Source organism: Andrographis paniculata, unplaced genomic scaffold (genome assembly GCF_009805555.1).
Source record: "Andrographis paniculata isolate CXL003 unplaced genomic scaffold, ASM980555v1 Contig22END, whole genome shotgun sequence".
NCBI classification, from domain to species: Eukaryota; Viridiplantae; Streptophyta; class Magnoliopsida; order Lamiales; family Acanthaceae; genus Andrographis; species Andrographis paniculata.
In genome coordinates, this window is record NW_026137513.1 from 3,109,115 (window position 1) to 3,130,252 (window position 21,138).

Below are 21,138 nucleotides of genomic sequence, written 5' to 3' on the forward strand. Positions count from 1 at the left end.
ACTGTATAATTCTTTTAGCAAGGCTCCCAAAAAAATGTGCACATTGTTTGGAGTGCAACGGGGACGTTGTATTCTTAAGTCGGGGAGGATGTAATACCCCCAGAAGTTGGGCGGGTGATAGGCTAACTCCCGTATATAGATGAGCCGGTGCTAGACCATCCGAGAGTGAATATAAGTTAAATTGATTGAATAGACTACTTATGTAAACAATGTACACATTCATTAATGGGAGCCCTACTGAAATAACTCTATAGTTAAGCGTGTTTGCCTTATAATAATTTGAGAATGGGTGACCCCTGGGAGCGTGTAAATGAGGACAGAAACACATTGAAATAACTCTTGTTAACCTGTGAGACCAGTCTGCAATTCCGACACGTTCAGCTTTGGATGACTTGCGGACCGGGGTGTCAACACGCTCAGCTTTGGATGACTTGCGGACCGGGGTGTCACAATAATAGTGTTTGGAGGGAGGGGGCAGGCTGAAAGTGATAAGAGCTGATAATCATTTTGATTAACTGTATAATAGTTGATCATATTAATAATTATTTATAAAATTATACTTTTTTTTCTATATTGATTTCAACAACAACAAAAATAAAATAAAATAAAATAATATTATATTTATTGTTATAAATATGAAAATTTATATTAACTCATACTTATTTTGTCTTTAAAAGTTACATAAAAAAAAAAAAAATAGTATGAAGGGTGTATGATCCATTACAATATTAATTGTCTGAAATTTTATAAAAAAAAATATATATATATATTTCTATTCATTCATATATATTAGTCATATTAGATCATCCACAACGACGCATCTCCGCATCACAATTTTTAAAAAATAAAAAATAAAAATTAATAGAAGCCGTGCTTCCCAGCATCGCTGCTGGCAAGATGTGATTCCATTGCCATGTGACACTTAGGTATATATATATATATAATATATTATATATGTTGTGTTTTTATAATTTATATTGAATTTATTGTTATATTTAAATTTTGTAGTATTTTTATAATTCATAATATTTTGTATTCTACAAAGTGATACCAATATTGAATATATTTTACAATTTGAAATTTAAAATATATAAATACAAATATTATATAATTCTATTGAAAAAATCAATATTAATAAATTTAATTTAATTTATTAAATAAAATATAATTATAAATTTTAAAGAAATTAAATAATATAAAATTATATTAAACAATAAATATATTTAGTTTATAATTAATTATATATAAATAATTAATAATAAGATATTAATATAAAATAAAAGACAAGATAATTTGAATAACATAGAACAAAATACATATAATTTAAACAATATTTAAAACAACTCTTCGAACAATTTAGCCTTAATAAGTAAATCCTGCTCCGTCAAATTATCTTTCTCCACTAGTGTTCAATAAAGTTTAATTTTGGCAATACCCTCGTTGCTTTTGATTTTTTCTTTCTTCAGTAGTGTTATGCGAGCAAATTGTGATGCAACTTCTTTACTTTGAGCTTGCAGTTCTTCAAAATCATTGGAGGAAAGTGAATTTGAAGATTTTTTTAGTGCCCGTTTGCTTTTATTTTTACACGCTTTCACACCCGGAGGACGAATTGAGGGAGATTCTTCTACTCCATCACTATGTGGTGTTGTTGGATTTGAATTAGACGAGTATCCATCATCTTCATTAATTTTAGTTCTCTTCGAGCCAACTCCACTGTCATAAGATGCTTCATTGACAACATTTGTACCACGATGACTGGTATTTCATTTTGGCTCAAGTTTTAATTCATGCCAAACATGTTCATAAATCAATATTTTCTTACAATTTGCAGAATATATTTGATGTGTCTTATTCAAGACATCATCAAAAGATTTTTCGCTCATATTTTGTTGGTTAGCTTGTTGAAAGCACCCAACAAATTTTGAAACGGCTTTATTTATCTTTTGCCAACGATTCTTGAATTGGTTTACACTTCTTGACACCCCTGCTTCATATTTGTTATCATTAAGATATTAAGAATTTTTTTTCGAAAAAGTAATACATTTTTAATCAGTGTCTATTAGTGCATCTTTGCTTGTGTTAAGCCATCTACTAATAAGAAGCAAATCTTCTTCACGAGTCTACTTTCTTTTGGTCTCTGTCGTTGGAGTAATGATTTGTACGTCATCTTCATCTTGTTGATTGACTTGTGTGCAAAATTCAGGAATACTTTTCATTTGTATATTTTGCGTAAAACCCATCGATGGGGGATAAAATGGACCTTGAAATGATTGGAAATTTTGAGAATTAAAAGAACCTCCAGATGATTGAAAATTTTGAGGATATGATGAACCTACAAAATGTTGAAAATTTTGAGGATAATAATAGTGTGGAGGAATAGAAGAATACGATGAAGCGTAGAAATTTGGGATAGATGTTTAAAAATTTTAGGATTGAAAAAGTTTTGCGAACAATCTTGATTTTCAAGTATGTTCGTAAAACTTTGAAATGAAAAAGGCTTTTGAAAATTGAAAGATTTTTTAGAGTTTTGCTCCATTGTTAAAACTTGAATGTAGAGTAGTGGCAGAAAATATAAAAATCTTTGATAAAAATTTGTGTATTTTCTGTTGTAAAATGCAAGCATATTTATAGAAAAACTTAGACACTCTATAATTTATATATTATTTATATATATTATGTATATATATAAGTAAGTGTATATTTACTTTAGCAAATAGATTTGTTTAATTTGTTTTGTTATGCTGTTTTGATAAGATTTGATTTGTTTTGTTGATATAATTTAATTTTATTATTATATTAAAGAGAATACAAATTATATCAATGGATAATCAACCACCTTTATTTCCGATATCATCGGTTAGATATGGAATGACGAGTAATAATGGAGAAGAAAATAAAAGTGGTGATGGGGGAATTACGGATGATAGGACATGGATTACATCGAGTAGTTTAAATTATGTTGTAGTTTCTATAATATTATTATTTAATTTTTTTTATAATTACATATTTAAAGTATAAATTCTAACAAAATATAATATTTATTCTCTTATAGTTCAATTTCAGGTTTGATTGGAAAAATAGGAAATATATTTAGATCAAATTTTTATAAACCATGAATTTTTATGAAGCAAGTACCTAATAGCCAACGAGACAAATGGTTTGAAATATTTAAAATATATGTAAAATTGAGTTTGTTTTATTAATTATTTTATTACTTAATTGATTTTAACGATTAAATTTCAACGGTATTTTTATAGGTGGGAATCTCACTATGAATATGAGATTCGTGATTTATTTTTAAATAAAGTTAGTGAGTTATTAAGAAAAATTTAGGCTATGCTCGAAAAAATAATGCATGTCCGAAATGAATTTCTCTTGAGATTTTGGGATAAAATGAAGGAACAATGGAGTTCTAAGGAACTTCAAGATATGGTTGAAAGAAATAAAAAAAAAAATAGGAAAAAAAATCCCGCAACACTTGCAAATCAATACCGTGGGGGGCTCGATATGTTGGTCGTGTTCGAAAGATTATGGTACAATTTAATTAAATATAATTTGTAAACATAATTTTCCGTATTTTATATATGTTTGACAAAAGTTCTAATGATATTTTTCTTGTAGACCGACAACTTAGTACCCCGATAGAAATAGAATTTTATCGTCAATGTTTTAGTATAAAGAACGAAATACCTACTCAAGATGTTGTAGTTCTCGATGTATAATTTATTTAGAAAATATATTTTTCCATATTGAACGATAGAATATAATGGTTAGAAAAATTTTATTTCTTAGGCGGAGCTACAAAAATTTTCTGAAAGTAGTTCTACCTCTGAACCTGATTCAGAAAAACTCGTGAATGCATTTGGTGGTTTCAACACAAAAGGTCGTGTCTCAGGACTTGGTTCAGCTACGTCCTTCCAGTTTACAACATGTTATATTTGTTCCTTATGCAAGTGTTTCAATGGAAGAGCATCTCAAAATTAAGGAAGAATTGTGAACAACTAATCAAAAAATTTTAAACTTTTAGATTGAAAAAAATATAAGCTTTTTTTTTTTTTTTTTTTTTTGTGTATGTGCAAGTGATGAAGTTTTTTAATACATGTATTCAAAACTTTAATAATTCTATTCCTCAAGAACCAGAGCCATATTATCCCTAAATGACCAGTTCATTTGATCCTTATTGAGTGCGTCGAGAGAGAAGTGGAAGTAGAAGTCGGACCGGTGGAGCGAGTGGAAATGGACGATATTACGGCACGAAGAGGATAGTGAATATGAAGAAGACGATGATGAAACAATTCCACCTACGCAATATTCACTATAAAAAAAAAATATCAATTTTGTAACAAGATTTTTTCGTTCTTAAATCCATTTTTTCCGTTACAAATGATATTAGAGACAGAATTATGGATGGAATTACGTTAGCTACGTGAACTTTAGGAACAGAATTCCGTTACAAATATACTATTTTTTTGTAGTGATTATTAAAAATTTTGTATAATATAACTATGTTTTTGCCTTTGATGTATTTTAGCTTGACATTAAAATAAATATAAATATTATTTTATTTTATTTTAAATTTATTTTCTTAAAAATATAACTAAAATTAATTTTGAAATTTAAAAATATTTATATGAATATTTATTTTTATAATTAATATTAATATTAAATAAAAAAAAATTACGGTTTGATTTTTTGTTGCAGAAGATTGCGACAAATTTGGTATTTAAGGTATTTGGTAATTGTCGCGGAAGTCTTCCGCAACAATTTTTAATTAAATGCATTGTGTTGTTGCAGTTCCACGACAATTTTTAATTAATCTAATTTTTTACAAACTTCCGCGACAATAACAAATAGTCACAACCAATCTAGTGCGGAATCAATTCTGCAACATTTTGCAATAATTCATCAAATTTGTTGCATAACTATAACAAATTATTCCGCAACAATATGATATTTTTCTATAGTGAGAGCCAATATATGCACACTCATTTAGTATATATACTTTCGTTGCAACAACAACAACAACAACAATAATAATAGCGAAAATTAGAAACTAAATTTATTTCCCTATTAGTGACGGAATCAGGGAGAATAATAACGAAAATTAGAAACTAAATTTATTTCCCTATTAGTGACGGAATGAGGGCAGAATAATAACAAAAATTAGAAACTAAATTTATTTCTCTATTAGTGACGGAATCGGGGCAAAATAAGATAAATAATCCTTTATTATCAATTTACGACAAAATATAGGGATGGAGTAGAAACAAAAAAAAAAATCAGAGACGACAATACATTTTGTTACAAGTAGGAACGAAAATTAGAGACGTACTATCATTTGGTTACTGATTAGCGACGAAATACAACACAAAAATATTTGCATCACTAATTATAAACGGAATTAGAAACAATTTTTTTTCCATCCCTAAATCTTAAATTAAAATTTGTGCAACAACCCCCACCAACTCACAACTAAGGGGATGTATGTGGGGACAAGGGGGCTCCAGTCCCCGAACCCCTTTTAATTTTTATTTTATAATATATAATATTAAAAATAATAAATAAATAAATAATTGTTAAAAATTAATAGAATATTTATGTGAAAGTTTAATTTTGAATAATAAAAAAAATTATATTATAATAATTGTTTGATACTATAAAAATATATATGAACAAAAAAGTAAAAAAAATAATTAAAAAAAATCTTAAAAAAAATTCCAACCAAATGCATAAGAAATGATAGTTTTAAGAGCTATTTTTTTAATAATTTTTTTTTTATTTATCAATTTCATATAATACAAAATTCATCTTGTAATATGTAGTTGTTACTGTAGGTTGATATTTTGAAATATTTTCGAAATATGATAACTCAATTGATAAAATTATTGAATAACAAATAGATTTTGATCATTTCGAAATTTGAAAAATTAACCCCCCTTTCATCCCGATTTGGTTCCGCCTCTCTCACAACACCCCATTCAAATCCTCTCATCTGCGGCGGGGTGATCTACGATCTATTTAGGATGTGTTCCTTTTGCACCGATCCAGAGTTTGCCACCGTGTTCTTTTCTTTTTGAAATAATTTTAAGAACATAACATATGGGAAGATTTGCAGAACTCCAGCAAATTAATCATTTGATTATTTTAATAATTACTATTTATGTTGGGCTCTAACGGTCTCGTCTATTTTTTGTATGTTCATCTTTAAATATTAATTATTATATGAAAACATAGTACAAATTAAGAGAAAATGACAAAAATACTTCTATTAGTGTCTTATGATATTATTATAATGAAATTTGTGCAAAAAATTATATAAAAATATAAGTTAACTACAATAATACAAAAGGTAAACAGGGGACGGATAGACTATAATTTAATAAAATATATACAATATATATACTCACTCGTCCTTCATAATTTATTTTTGTTTTTTATTTATTCTATATAATTTGTCGCTTTTTTAAAATACAATTATACACATAATTACATTTTAAAATTTTATAAATTATAATTTTTTTAATCATAATTTATTCAATTATTTTAATCTTAATATATAAGAATTTTAATTATATAATAATTATTTTTACTAATATTTCACCTAAATTATTATATCTACTATAATAAAAACATATTATTAGGGACAAAAGTATCATTTTATAAAAAATAAAAATTTATATCATACAAATATTTATTTATAATTAATAAAAGTTAATACACAATTGCATCGGAAGTCAAAAAAATTCAAATCAAATTTACAAATATAAAGAACACAAAATCAAAACTATTTTAAAATTTAAATATAATTCAAATTCAATTTCTTCTAATTATAAGAAATACACACCCTAAATTTGCGTTTGTTAAATATATTAAATTTATTTATTTTTTTTCTATTACATAAAAAATTATTTTTTTATTCAAAAATTCACTACAAATACATATCAAATGCATAACACGTAATTTTCTATTTCTCAAAGCCAACGATCAACTTCATGTTGAAACACCTCTTGACTTTATGCCACGTGTACCGTGTAACTCGTTCTCAGACAGGCCACGTCATCATTTCTCTGTGGCTTTGTCTTTTCGGTCTCACTAAAAAAAATGATTATATATATTTATTTATATAAATTCCCTTTCTGGAATAAGAAGAAGAAGCCCTAGGTCATCCAGGTTCGCCATTTCCATCGCAATTTTCACGAGAAACGCTGATATTCTCCTTTGATCCAATATGTTGAGGGTAGCGGGGAGGAGGCTGTCTTCTCTCGGGTGGCGCTCCGGTCCGAATTCGTCGGCCGCCGCCGTTGCGGGGTCCAGGAGCCCATTAACCGCCTTTGATTCATCCTCGGATGGACGCACCGGAACCGTATCGTCGCCAGCGCACTCAATCTCTTTTGGGGGATCCTTTCTCGATCAAATCAGAGGTTGGATTCTATATCTTTGGGTACAGCGTGTTGTGTTTTTATGATTAACGCGATTTTTCGCCTCGATGCTTTGTTTAATGTCGGTTTGTTTTGGAACTTTTGAGATTCGGCCAATCTGTCTGTCTTTATTTCATCATTTGTTCACTTCTTAAATGAGTTGCGGCAGCCTCTTTGATTCTGCTGACGAATCGCGATTCTCTTGACGAGAGTGGTGTTTCAATTATATTGATTGAATTATGCCCAGCCTGGTGAATTAATTGGATGATTTTCGTTCAAGATTGGACTTCTATTTGTAATCAAAATTCGAAGTCTCTTGTTTTACATTGTTTGTTGTTAATTTTGGTTTAGATTACGGTTCAGTATGAGAAGCTGTTTTACTTTGATGGTGTCGATCTAAGCCTTAAGATTTCCATGTCTCCTATTTTTTTACTGTATTTTATGCAGTGAAAAATCCTTTTAGGCCATTCTGTGCTGATAACATGAGCTAATAACGTTATATGCAAGTTGATAATAGCAGAGTGGAGCATAGTATTGTTTAACACGATACTAATCAACTTGAATTTCACTTGCAAATACATTATATTTCAGATTTTCAGTTTATTGCTGTGTGTTTCCTGATCTTTTGTTTTGAAACTGTTCCCTGTTTTTCTTTTTGGATTTGCACTTTTCCCACTTTGTTAAGAGCAGTCTGAAATGAATTTGCTCTCTAATGTTCTTTCTGTTGTTTGCACATTCAACTTATAGGTAGGAACAAGAAATCCTTGAAGAAGATATTCATAGTTTCTTTTTTCTAAAAATTCTATTTATTCTCTAATGAATTTGTGTATGTTGCAACTAGCCCCTGGTGATTAGTGTAAGAATCCGATACCAACTTTTCAGGATATAAACCATTTGGTGGATTAAAAAAGGAAATAATGTTCAAGTCCCTGATCAATTTTTTGAGTTTAATTGAATTTTTAGTAAGAATGAAAATATATGGATTTGTTGTGTTTTTGGCCACATTTTTGTACAATGCAATCTATATAAAATTATCTTTCTTCCTCTTGAAAACATTACACCCAACATTTATCTGCCATTCAAAGCATCACTTCTATTACCTATTTTTCATTAAAAAATCCATTGTGTTTGTTTGGGGGTTTGGCTTTTAGTTTGGGATTTAAATAGGACTCCCTCCGTTCCACACATGTGTGTTTGTTTGAAGGATTTGAGTGGATTTATACTATTCAAACTAAATTTTTCCCCCAAAAATATTAAATCAAACACTTATTTTTCATTTTTTATATTATACTAAAAATTAATTTATATTCAAAACATCACATCAATACATATTTATATCACATCATACAATTATTCAAATTCAAAATTTTTACTATTCAAATCTCAATACAAAATCCAAACTCCCAAACAAACACACCCATAATGTCACACTTTTTGTTTTTGTCCGTCTCACGTCTCACATCTTCTGTCACTTTTCTTTTTTGTAAAAGTATTACACACTAATCATATTTAAAAATTTTAAATTTCAAATTTTTAAACTTTTAATTATACTAATTAGTTATCTTAAGCTTAAACTATAATTATTTTGTTATATTATAATTATTTTTACTAATACATTCTTAATTATTGTGTCCATATACATTATGAGTAAAAATTTTGAATTTTAATAATTGTATGATGTGACATGGTTGTCAATACCGCGCTATAGCGCCGCAATAGCGGCGTAGCATAGCGGAGAGACACTCGGCCGTTATGGTCGCTCCGCAATTCCGCATTTAGCAGCCTGTAACAGCACTCTGCTATGTTACGCTCAGCTATTTTTTAACATGTAAAATAATTGAAATTTAACTTTAACTTATAAAATGTACTTTTTTACTATAATATAGATGAAAAAGAAACTAACATTTATCTAAAATCTTAACTAAACGTTTAGATTCATTATAAGAAAAGAAACAACTTAGAAAACCAAAAGTTGTAAAATTTGGTTTATATCAAGTATAACAAAAATGTGTTTGATCGTTATAGTGGCAAATGATGTGATTGGTTCTATTGTTTTGTACGATATTGATGATTCCAATGAATGGTTAATTAAAGAAGATGATAATTGAGGATGATGAGTTAGTCTTTGACAATAATAATTAGATTAGGAGAGTTGTTGATGCTACTTGAGCTAACAGACTTGCTTTCTACACTAGGATGGAAATATCAATACATCAATGAGAAAGAAAGCTATAAGTACTTCTAAGTCTAAAACGAAAATGATATTATGTAAGGTGACAAACATACACAATAGAATAAATGGATAAGAATGAAGAAGAGGGGGAAGAATATATAGAGAACAGTAATTAAGCAATGAGGATGACGAAAATGAGTAAAAAAATTCTTTATCAGAGTTTGAATTTGATTAGCTTTGATATATATCTATCACACAGTAGTGATCTAATTGTTTTTGCTTATATAACTATCTATCAGTTATGATCAATTTTTTTTTTTTGACATTTTATTGGCTATATTATAATTATGAGATTAATTTATAGATTTTTTTAATTTATTTTTGTTGTAGTTTTGTATATATAATACCTTTTTATATATATTCTTAAATATTTAAATAGCGGTCATACCGCTATCCGCTATTCTACTATAGCATTTTAGATGTTGACTACTACGCACCGCTATCCGTGATTGATAGCTATGTGATGTGATATAAATAGGTGTTGATGTGATGTTTTGAATGTAAAAGTAATTTTCAATATAATATAAAAATAAAAAATAGGTGTCTGATCTGATGTTTTTTGGGGAAAAAAAAATTGTTGAATTGTGGAAATGTAAAATCCTTGAAAAGAACACACCCTTAAGAACACAAGTAAACACCTCCTATGGTTTTCCAGCATAAATATTTTTTTATTAGTGGTACTTCTGACTTATTTTGTATCAATATGCTGTGGGAATTAAATGATTGTAACTTTTTTAGAACTTCAGGGTCTTGCATAATGGGATTAAGATCAGTCACCATCCATAAATATGTCTTTATGAAGATGATTGATTATGTGGGTTGTTGGATATTGTTAGCTATATGTGTACGCTTGATAGTTAACTCAGTATCATTTCCCTGCTCCAACCATGTTAGGCTTTTCCATTCTTGCATTTTCTTTATTGTCTGCATGTGGAATTTGAAATAGACTTGTTATTCTGCTTCGTTTTCTGGTTGAAAGTTGGCTATGCCACTCAATTCAAATTTCTTGAACCCCTTTCGATGGCATTTCCATATCATTTATCAGCTTTTCTACTTATTAGATTTCTGCATCTTAGACATTTTACTGTGCTTACATTCCTATTTCACATGTTATTAGTGTTATAGTTGCATTGTACTGTCATTGATGATTAAATTGGACATAGTAACGGATGTGATACACCCATAAGATCTATCGCGATGCTACCCCTTTTTACAAAGTTATGAATGAAAATGATCATTTCGGTATTCGAAAGTTTCGTCACTCCTAATGCCAATACAAATTTAGATGAGTCCCCTGCCTTCATATGTTTTTGAAGTGGGTCATATATCTATATATTAAATACAATAATTTAGACACATTGCATAGATTTGAATAATGTTCAATTGGTGAACAATTTCAGGGTTTTCCTCCGGTGCTGTCACACATGGGCAGGAAACAGGTCTGATTTCAGATGTCCCTGCCACAGTGGCTGCAATCAAGAATCCCACTTCAAAGATCGTCTACGATGAGCACAACCACGAGCGATATCCCCCAGGTGATCCGAGCAAGCGTGCATTTGCATACTTTGTGTTGACCGGAGGCAGGTTTGTCTATGCATCATTGGCCCGTCTCCTCGTCCTGAAATTTGTTTTGAGCATGTCTGCCAGCAAAGACGTCCTTGCCCTTGCTTCCCTTGAGGTCGATCTGTCCAGCATTGAGCCTGGCACAACTGTCACCGTCAAGTGGCGTGGGAAGCCAGTTTTCATCAGGCGTCGAACTGAAGATGACATCAATTTAGCCAACAGCGTCGATGTTGGTTCCCTTCGAGATCCCCAGGAAGATGCTATAAGGGTTAAGAATCCCGAATGGCTTGTTGTCATTGGAGTATGCACTCATTTGGGATGCATTCCCTTACCTAATGCCGGGGACTTTGGTGGCTGGTTTTGCCCTTGCCATGGATCCCATTATGACATCTCTGGTAGGATTCGCAAAGGACCTGCTCCGTACAATCTGGAGGTTCCCACTTACACCTTTTTGGATGAGAACAAGTTACTGATCGGTTAAGCGTGATAATATATATAAGGGATGTGCTTTACCCCCTATCCTGGCAGAACCAGAACTATGGAGATTTCTCATTTTTATACTCTTGTAATTGTTATTTTCATTCGTCAAAAGGTTTTATTCTCTCTCCGATCCAAATGTTCCAGCAGTCGAAGGTACTCTTACGATTCTAAATAATTCTGCTGGCTAGTTGTTTCTTGGTCCTTTGGCCAAGTTTGTACTAAGAATAGGAATAAATACTCGATTTGCTTTATACTACACTTGTTAGAAAATTTTCGCCGTTAGATATAAAGATGCTTGTTAGCGTAGAATGGGGATAATATATGCTTTAGAATCGAGAAACATATGATTAAGTCATATATGCCTATGCTGCTGTTTCGAGATTTCGATTACAGGCTCTTGTTTGAAATGTAGTTGCTGTATATTATGTGTCCCTACAATATGAATGGTAGAGTAGCTTTGTTTGCTGAACTTCAGCAGTCTTGTATGGGCACTAATTTTAGTTTCCCTCCGAAAGTGTCCGGAAGCTGGCTTTCGTCGATGTCTTGAAGCAACGTCAACTGCAGCTTCTTGTCTTCGACAAAAATGATCTGCATATTGATGATGGAAGAAGTACATTTTGTTAGAGAAGACATAGTTTGGTGATTTATTACATTACAGAATCTTACCTTTTTCTTAGTGTTTTTGTCTATGAAGGGATAGATCATCTTCCAGGCTGTCATGAATATGTAAGGGACATGGATGATGAAGAACTTCCCCAGCCTTTCTGGGTAGTAGTCCTGTCATTAAATCAAGAATCAGACAAAGAAACAGCTATAGGAGCTTGTGGAATCCAGCAAAAATGGAGTTTACGCGTACTTGCAGAATGGTTAGAGATGCAAGATAGCCGCGGATGTCGCTGTTGGCGTAGCCCCACCCTTCCAGGTCTGCTATGGCTGTGAACTTCTCCTGACCGCTCGGCATCCTGTAATAACAGACGTAATCGATCAATCATCCTTACTACATTGAACACGAGCGCAATTGGTAGCAAGTCATACTAGAGGAATCATATTTGACAGGCAAGACATGAATTATGATCTTATAGTTATGAGTCCATTCACGCTAATAGTACAAAAGTTCTAGAAGAATCTATGTCAAGAGAGAGTTACCTAGCGGAAATCTTGTCGAGGGAGAAAGTGACATAGCCTGTAATGAAGGAGGAAACACAAATTAGCAAAGGAATGTAAGAATGAGTCGGGAGAGATGAGCATTGTCCGTACGTTTGAAATCCTCGACATTTGTAGGCTTGTGCCGGGCAGCGAAAACTACTACAATTGGGCGGCCGGTCTTGTCATGGCCTTGCATAAACAGCTTGTTGTGTCCAAGATCGGCTGTAATGTCCGACGGCGAAATGTCGCCATTTGGCACGCATTCTTTCCTCCATTTCAGGTACTTGAGCAGCATAGCCGACGCCTTTTCGACGTCTAGGTCGCGAGCTCGGAGAAATCTCCTCATCATCGGATCATCCAAATCCTACAATGTGCCAACATTCAAAATTCGGACAAATCTCCTCTATCATCAGATCATCCCAATCCTACAATGTGCAAACGTTCAAAATTCGAACAGCCTAGCTAACTACAAGCAGTTATACAGGGAAGAATTAAGCCTCTAACAAAGGCAATTGAATTTCGGACATAAGAACATTCATCAGCCGGATTCGCGCAGTTAACCTAATAATTCGAAATTCGCGAAAAGGACAGGCGAAGAAACCGATGAAATTAGGAGATTAAGAACAGCGATTGAAGTACCTTAGCGGAGGGGTCCTGTGCCTGAACGACAGCCCTCATGATTCCAACTTTGCTGCGCTCAATCTCGTCTGTTTTGTCGGAATTAGGGATTTCTTCTATTACAACGTCGCCGGCGGTTTCCGCCGCCGACGAGGATGTTCCGTTCTGGAACGATTGGAGCTTGCGCAGCAGGTATGACGTCATCACTTCTTCTTTCTTCTTCTTCTTCCTACAGCTCAGAGAGAGAGCGGAAACAATTGACCTCGGAGGAGTTAGCTGTGTAATGATGGTGGGAGGGGAGGTAATAAATGAAGACGGTGTGATCCATTAAAAAGGTTAGGAGTAAGAATGGGACAGTTGGCGTCGGGTATCCAATTTATTCTTAGTTTTGGACTTTGAATATGTTTTCGTTGAGAGGTTTAAACGCCATTGTTGAATCAAGTTTTGAATTTTTTATATGTATAAATTTTGGATTTGACTCGCAGAGGAATCCAAGCCTTACGGTGGAAGATTTTTTTTTAAACTCTTTTCTTCTCAAGGGAAGACAGCCTGTGGAATCCACATCATGCGAGCTTATGGTATAATTTTATTATTATTATTAGTAGTAGTCAAACACTCTGCAATATTTTTTTTTATTTTTAAATTAAAAAATAATTAATAATATTTATATACATATATTAATATAGAGTACTTCACTTTATCTCATGGCATCACTCAATTAAAAAAATAAATAAATAATCACTTCTTTCTCCAATTTTACACTAGTAGTATCCGAATAAACAGGTATAATTTCACACAAACGGATAAAGTAATACTACCTATATCCTGCTCTAAGGTCTCATTTACTTGTTGATTTTTTAATATTAATTATTATATGAAAACGTAGTACAAATTAAAAGAAAATGAAAAAAATACTTCTATCAGTGTCTTATAATACTATTATAACGACATTTGTGTAAAAAATTATACAAATATAAGTATTTTTTATGTTAAGTACAATGATACAAAATATAAATGAGATTTTTAGACCCGGACGGAGGGAGTATTATTATGACATAAAAATTTACTGTTATAATTTTTTTCCTATGCATGTTTCAGTAAATTATCAACTTTGGTGGATTTGTTAGCAGTTCTATTATTCACTCAAACTTTTTCCCTTCAAAACATCAAATCAAATACTATATATATCATGCTCTAAGGGTCTTATTTACTTTTTACGTGCTGATCTTTTAATATTAATTATTATACTCTCTATGTTTCAGAAGTAAATATCTATTTGTTTTTTCACGTAGTTTTAGAAATATTAGTATTATATTGGAATATAGTAGGAATAAATTAGAAATAACTAAAATAACCTTGTTAGTATGTGTGATACACAAAGGTAATGACATCTGTGTAATATATTGTAAGTTGTAAGGGTATTTGTAATGTTAGGTAGATAGTACTGTTACTAAAAAAAATGAACACTTTGTTATGGGACGGACTAAAATAGAAAAATGGATACTTTGTTATGGGAGGGAAGGAGTATTAAAACTTAAGTACAAATTAGGGTGTGTTTGTTTGGGGGATTGGATTTTAATCCCACTATTCATCCCATTTCTCCCAAAATCATCAAATCAAACACCTATTTTTCATTTTTTATATTATGTTAAAAATCAATTTTATATTCAAAACATCACATCAACACCTATTTATATCACATCATACAACTATTCAAATTCAAAATTTTTACTATTTAAATCCCAACTCAAAATCCAAACCCTCAAACAAACACACCCTAAGAAAAACAATTGCAAAAGTATTCTATAAAAGTATTATAATACTAATAGAAAGATATTTGTACAAAAAATTATACAAATATAAAGATATTTTTAATGTTAAGTACAATGACACAAAAAGTAAATGTGACCCATAGAGGCGGACGGAGAAGTACTTATTTTTTATTTTTTGTATTATATTCTTACTAAAAATCAATTTAATATTCAAAACATCACATCAATACTATTAATATCACATCATATAACTATTTCAATTCAAAATTTTTACTATTCAAATCTCAATTTAAAATCCAAACTCCCAAACAAACGCATCATTAGAGGTGTACCGTTACAAGTTCACTTTAACAACATTAGGCCCGTGTAAATTTCAAAATGTATGCACCAACGATTTAAATGAAAATTAATATTTTAAAATGTTGAAATTTTTTTTAAAAAAAAATGGAAACAATTTGGAGGTGTGTTTGGTCTATATTTCAAACATAAGTCACTTCTATTTTAATTTATCTAGTTTTTTATAAATAAAAAATATATATATATATATATTCTTTTACAAAATATCATATCAATCTATTTATATCAAAATTTAAATCAAACCCAAATCAAAATTTAAATCAAACCCAAAACAAACCTTGTATGTTTGATAGGCTTTATTTGTTTTTGTCTTTCACCTTGGATTTTAATACTCCCTCCGTCCCGTTGGAAGAGTGACGTTTGTTTTTTGCACGTAGATTTTTGAATATTAGTATTATATTGTATTGTAGTAAAAAAAACAAAAATATCCCTATTACTATGATGTAATATAAAAGTAATAACATTTTGTAATATTTTGTAAGTTGAAAGAGTATTTATTATATTAAATAAGTAGTATACAATTACTAAATTAAGATATGGTAACCTTGTTTTGGGACGGACGAAAATAAAAAATGATAACTTTTCAATGGGACGGAGAGAGTAATTGATACTCCCTCATTTCTACGTAGAATATGCATATTATTTATTTTGATTTATTTCACATAATTTATTGTTTTTTAAAAAATATAATTAACTCAAATCACACGCACACGCTTATAAATCAATAGCAAATTTAGTGCTCCATTTTCAATCACAGGCAATGTTTTGAAAAATTTTCACAGCTTTACATATCTCCATTCATAAAATATTTTTAGATGAATTAATTTTTTGCATGTGATACGAAAAATTGTGTTTAAAAATATAAAATATATTATTTTAAATTTAATATTTTAATATTTTAACTTTTTGTATTGAATATTTGAATTTTTTTTTTTTTGACTTTTATAAAAAAAATATTTTTTATTGTTTATTATTATTTTTTAGGAATTGCAATTATTATTTGGTGAACAAAGCCCAGTGTATCTTTATTTTTCTTATGAATTTTTTTCTTCAATTAACTTTAAAAAAAAAATAATTAAAATTTTCGTATTGGTAGAGTATAAATTCAAATATCACATTGGAATATTTGAAAAATTCATCCCTTATTACATAAACTCCACTAAAATGAAGAGTTTAAAAATAAATCTATGCAAGTTCGGTCCAAAATGGACAACATCATACTTAATATTGAGTCGGTCAAGTTTCAATACTTGATTATAAAATTCAAGTTTGAATTTTTGTCCAAATTTTACTTTAACTTTGTTAAATTTTTTATGATTAACAATAGTACTCCCTTTGTCCCGGAACTATAGTCTTGGTTGTATTGGGCACGAGATTTAAGAAATATTGATATTATATTAATAGTGTGTAAAAAAATATAAGTAAAAGATATTTTTGCCCCTGTGAGTGTATTAGGGTAAAAAGTAGTGACAATTGTGTAATAATAATGAAAAAGTAAGAGTAGTTTTATAGTGATATTGATTATTTATAGTCTTGTTTACTATTTTTGTCCGTCCCATAACAATAGTCTTATTTCCATAAATAACTATATCACTATATAACTATCCTTACTCTTTCATTATTATTACACAATTGTCACTATTTTTTACATTAATACACTTACAAGAACAAAAAAGTCTTTTAGTTGTATTTTTTTATCCACTATTAATATAATATCAATATTCATTAAATCTCGTATCAAATATAATCCACACAATAAATTTTGGAACGGAGAGAGTAATATCACATTCTTAAGTGTACAAGTAAATATTAACGAGACGAACCTTAAATGCAGTTGCTAGAAAACATTGGCATAATTTGAAGTAGTGGTGGCTACTCACTAGCTATTACCTTTTAATAATATTTAAGTTTGTAAATTGTCAATATAATCAAAATTTATTAATTTTGATTTTAATATAAAAACCTTATCAATTTTAGTATCAATATAAATAATTTTAATCAATTTTGATCTCATTATAAATAATTTCAATCAATTTTGGTTTCACCGTTAAAAAATTAACGAAAATTGCTGACGTGGACACGACGGAGGTGACGTGGCAGTTGACCTGGAAAGCACACGGCCATGTACAATTATACATGATCATGTTGTATATTTCAGTGTATAATTATACATGGTCATGTTGTTACACATCCATGTACAATTATACACGGCCATGTACATTTCTATTTTAGTTTAAAATTTTATTTTTTTGCTATTATTTTTTTTAAAAAAAATATATATTTTGAATTTAAAATAATTGATATAGTTAAAATGGATAAAATCAATAGTAATTATAATATAATTAAAATTTATCAATTTTAATTCAAATATAAAAATTTATAAGATATATTCTTTTGAAAAGTTTTATCTAAAATTTTATTATTCATAAAACAATTTCATCTTACAAATATCCAATAACACAACTATTTTTTTAATTTTGTATATCATAGTAGTATTAAAAATTAATTATTTATTTCATTACAGTAATTGGATGTTTGTAAGAGAATTTTTGCTAAATTGTAGAATTTTAGAAAAAATCTTCCAAAAGAACATACTCGATAAATATTTATATTTGAATTAAAATTGATACGTTTTAATTATATTATGATTATTATTAATTTTTTTTCCATTTTAACTATATCAACTATTTTAAATTAAAAAATATAACAAAAAAATAAAAATTTAGACCGAAACATAAAGGTACACGGCCGTGTAGAATTATACATGATCGTGTAACAACATAGTCATGTATAATTATACACTGAAATATACATGGTCATGTAACAACATGGCCGTGTATAATTGTACATGACCGTGTAACAATATGATCATGTATAATTATACACTGAAATATACATGGTCATGTAACAACATGGTTGTGTATTTTCTAGGACAACTGCTACGTCACCTCCGTTATGTCAACGTCAGCAATTTCCGTTAGTTTTTTAACGGTGGGACCAAAATTGATTGAAATTGTTTATAATGGGACCAAAATTGATTAAAATTATTTATATTGAGACTAAAATTGATGAATTTTTTAATATTGAAACCAAAATTGCTAAATCTTAATTATATTAGAACAAAAATTAATTTTTTCCCAAAAAGTAATAAAAAAAAAATCAATATATTTTCTGAATAATTCAATAAAAATAACAATTAAATATAAATACTATTTTCGTCTGATAAAGAGAATATTATTTCGTTTTATGTGTAAATTTTTTAATACTATTAATCAAATGAAAAAATATATCATTCTATGGTGTGTTTGTTTGGAAGTTTGGATTTTGATTTTGAATTTGAATAGTAAAAATTTTGAATTTGAATAGTTGTATGATAATGATATAAATGGATATTCATATGATATTTTGAATATAAAATTAATTTTTAGTATAATATAAAAATAAAAAATAAGTGTTTGATTTAATATTTTTTTGAATTTTTTTTTTGTGAATAGTAGAAGTTTGATAAAATGTAATAAACGAACACACCCTATGTACATTGTATTAACATGTGTATATTATATATATATACGGTGACGGCTACAGTTCTGAATTAAAAATTCGCGATGAACAACACATGGTGTGTTGTTTGACAGCATACAGTATTACTACATACAACATATAGTAATGTTAATATAATACAAATAAATCATACGAACAAAAAACACATGCTATAGTCTCAAAAGCACATTGTGGGACACACAGTATTATTACACAGCATATTGTATATGTTAATATAATACAAATACAACATATTAACTAACAACACTCGCAATAGTTGATTTTAGAACATAACATACTCTTATATAGCACACTTGTTATTACAAAAAAAAAAAGCACACATCTTTATTATACACAACATATTGTATGTAATAATAATGTGTTGTATGTACATATAACGCGTATTGAGTTGAAAATTTAGCATAGTGCTAATATTTATAAAAAAATGTAACAAAAAAAAATTGAGTGGACAAACTCAAAATTATATCTATTTTTTTAGTTTTTTTTTTAAAAAATCACTATTCGTTTAACAAAATTTTTGATTAAAATAAATTATTTTTAAAATGTAATATTAAAATCCAATTAAATAAAATTCAAATCAATACTCAATTTCTAATTTCTAGTTAATTTTAAATCACATCCAAAGAATCATAATCTAACCAAATACTTCCTCCGTCCACTCATAAGGTATACAATTACTTTTGGCGCGGTGTTTATGAAATAATAGTATTTTAATTGTAGTGGGTAGTTAAAAGTAGTGTAATGACATTTTTGCCCTTGCTTTTTGGTATAAAAGTAATGATGTGATGTAAAGTAAGGGTATTTGTGAAAAAAAGTAATGTATTTAATGAAATGTTTACTTTGTAATTAGACATCCCAAAATAGAAATATGTATACTTTCTAGCCGGACGGAGGAAGTAGATCATAAATTAAATATATTTGTTTGAGCAGTCAAATTTTTTCTAACCCTATTTCCCATATATAAATATATGTTTTAACATTTCATAAAAAAGTTATTATTTAACATAAAATATTAATGCTTTAATTCAAAGTATTATTTGTCTTATTAAAAAATATTTATTTTTTATTTTAATAAAAAAATTATACAATAATATCAAAATACTATTTAATTTATTTAAATTATAAATATATCATTAAATATACAATTACTTTATGCTCCTTCCGTCCTTTAACAAACTATTCATTTTTTCATTTTGATATGTTTCATAACAAAGTATTGATTTCATTTTTATAGTAATTATACTATCTATTAACATTATAAATACTCTTACAACTTATAATATATTACACAAATATCATTATATTTATATCAAATAATACTAATAAAATTATTTTAGTCATTTTTACTTTATTCCTACTATATTATTAATATAATATTAATATCCCTTAAACTTCTATAAAAAACAAAAGAATATCTACTTAAAGGATGGAAAAAGTATATAAAATTAAATAACAAAAATATAAAAAAAATTATATTTCCAACAAATAATAAAATATTTTTTTTTAATCAACAATAAAATTTAAAAATATATATATTCAAGTGAGATATAGGAAATATTTTTTAAATTATAATATAATTTTTTATATTTCAGAAAATATTTCAAATTAAAATATTAAACAAATAAATTCTCTGTATCTTTATTTCTAATAAAAATATTAAAGTATTAAATAATTATTTCCATTAAAACGTCGTCGTCACGACAACATACCTATACAAATTCAATTCAATTAAGGGTACCAAACAAAATCATAGCGTATATTATTTTTTTTGTTTTTCTTTAGAAATATTATATTAAATCATTAATTTTTTTATATTATATTATAAATTTATTTTATATTTAAAATATAATATTTATTTATATTATATCAATGTTCAAATTTAATATTTTAATATTTAAAAATTCAAATTCAAAAACTAAACGCAAACAACACATCCGTAACATAAACTAATAAACAAGCATTTCTTGACGGTGCGTTAAGAAGAAGAGAC

At 28.6% G+C, this 21,138-nt stretch overlaps 2 protein-coding genes across 2 annotated transcripts; one reads left to right on the plus strand and one right to left on the minus strand.

The window, feature by feature from the left end:
- The first annotated feature begins 7,132 nt into the window (after positions 1-7,132).
- LOC127245431 (cytochrome b-c1 complex subunit Rieske-4, mitochondrial-like) lies at positions 7,133-11,945 on the plus strand. Its single transcript, XM_051266305.1, has 2 exons — positions 7,133-7,421; positions 11,052-11,945. Exons 1-2 carry the CDS (start codon positions 7,229-7,231, stop codon positions 11,693-11,695), a joined length of 837 nt encoding a protein of 278 aa, XP_051122262.1. The 5' UTR covers positions 7,133-7,228; the 3' UTR covers positions 11,696-11,945.
- On the minus strand, positions 11,676-13,883 carry LOC127245432 (uncharacterized). Its single transcript, XM_051266306.1, has 6 exons — positions 13,480-13,883; positions 12,952-13,204; positions 12,841-12,877; positions 12,551-12,656; positions 12,361-12,471; positions 11,676-12,282 (listed from the first exon to the last, which is right to left on the minus strand). Exons 1-6 carry the CDS (start codon positions 13,660-13,662, stop codon positions 12,166-12,168), a joined length of 807 nt encoding a protein of 268 aa, XP_051122263.1. The 5' UTR covers positions 13,663-13,883; the 3' UTR covers positions 11,676-12,165.
- Between the last annotated feature and the right edge of the window lie 7,255 nt (positions 13,884-21,138).

What these genes read in the sequence shown, in the direction of transcription:
- LOC127245431 (XM_051266305.1), top strand. Translation starts at nt 7,229, where the DNA reads ATGTTGAGGGTAGCGGGGAGGAGGCTGTCTTCTCTCGGGTGGCGCTCC. An exon ending in CTTTCTCGATCAAATCAGAG is followed by an intron (nt 7,422 to 11,051) that starts GTTGGATTCTAT and finishes GAACAATTTCAG; the next exon opens with GGTTTTCCTCCGGTGCTGTC.
- LOC127245432 (XM_051266306.1), bottom strand. Translation starts at nt 13,662, where the DNA reads ATGACGTCATACCTGCTGCGCAAGCTCCAATCGTTCCAGAACGGAACA. An exon ending in CTCGACAAGATTTCCGCTAG is followed by an intron (nt 12,657 to 12,840) that starts GTAACTCTCTCT and finishes CTGTTATTACAG; the next exon opens with GATGCCGAGCGGTCAGGAGA. An exon ending in CATCTCTAACCATTCTGCAA is followed by an intron (nt 12,472 to 12,550) that starts GTACGCGTAAAC and finishes ATTTAATGACAG; the next exon opens with GACTACTACCCAGAAAGGCT.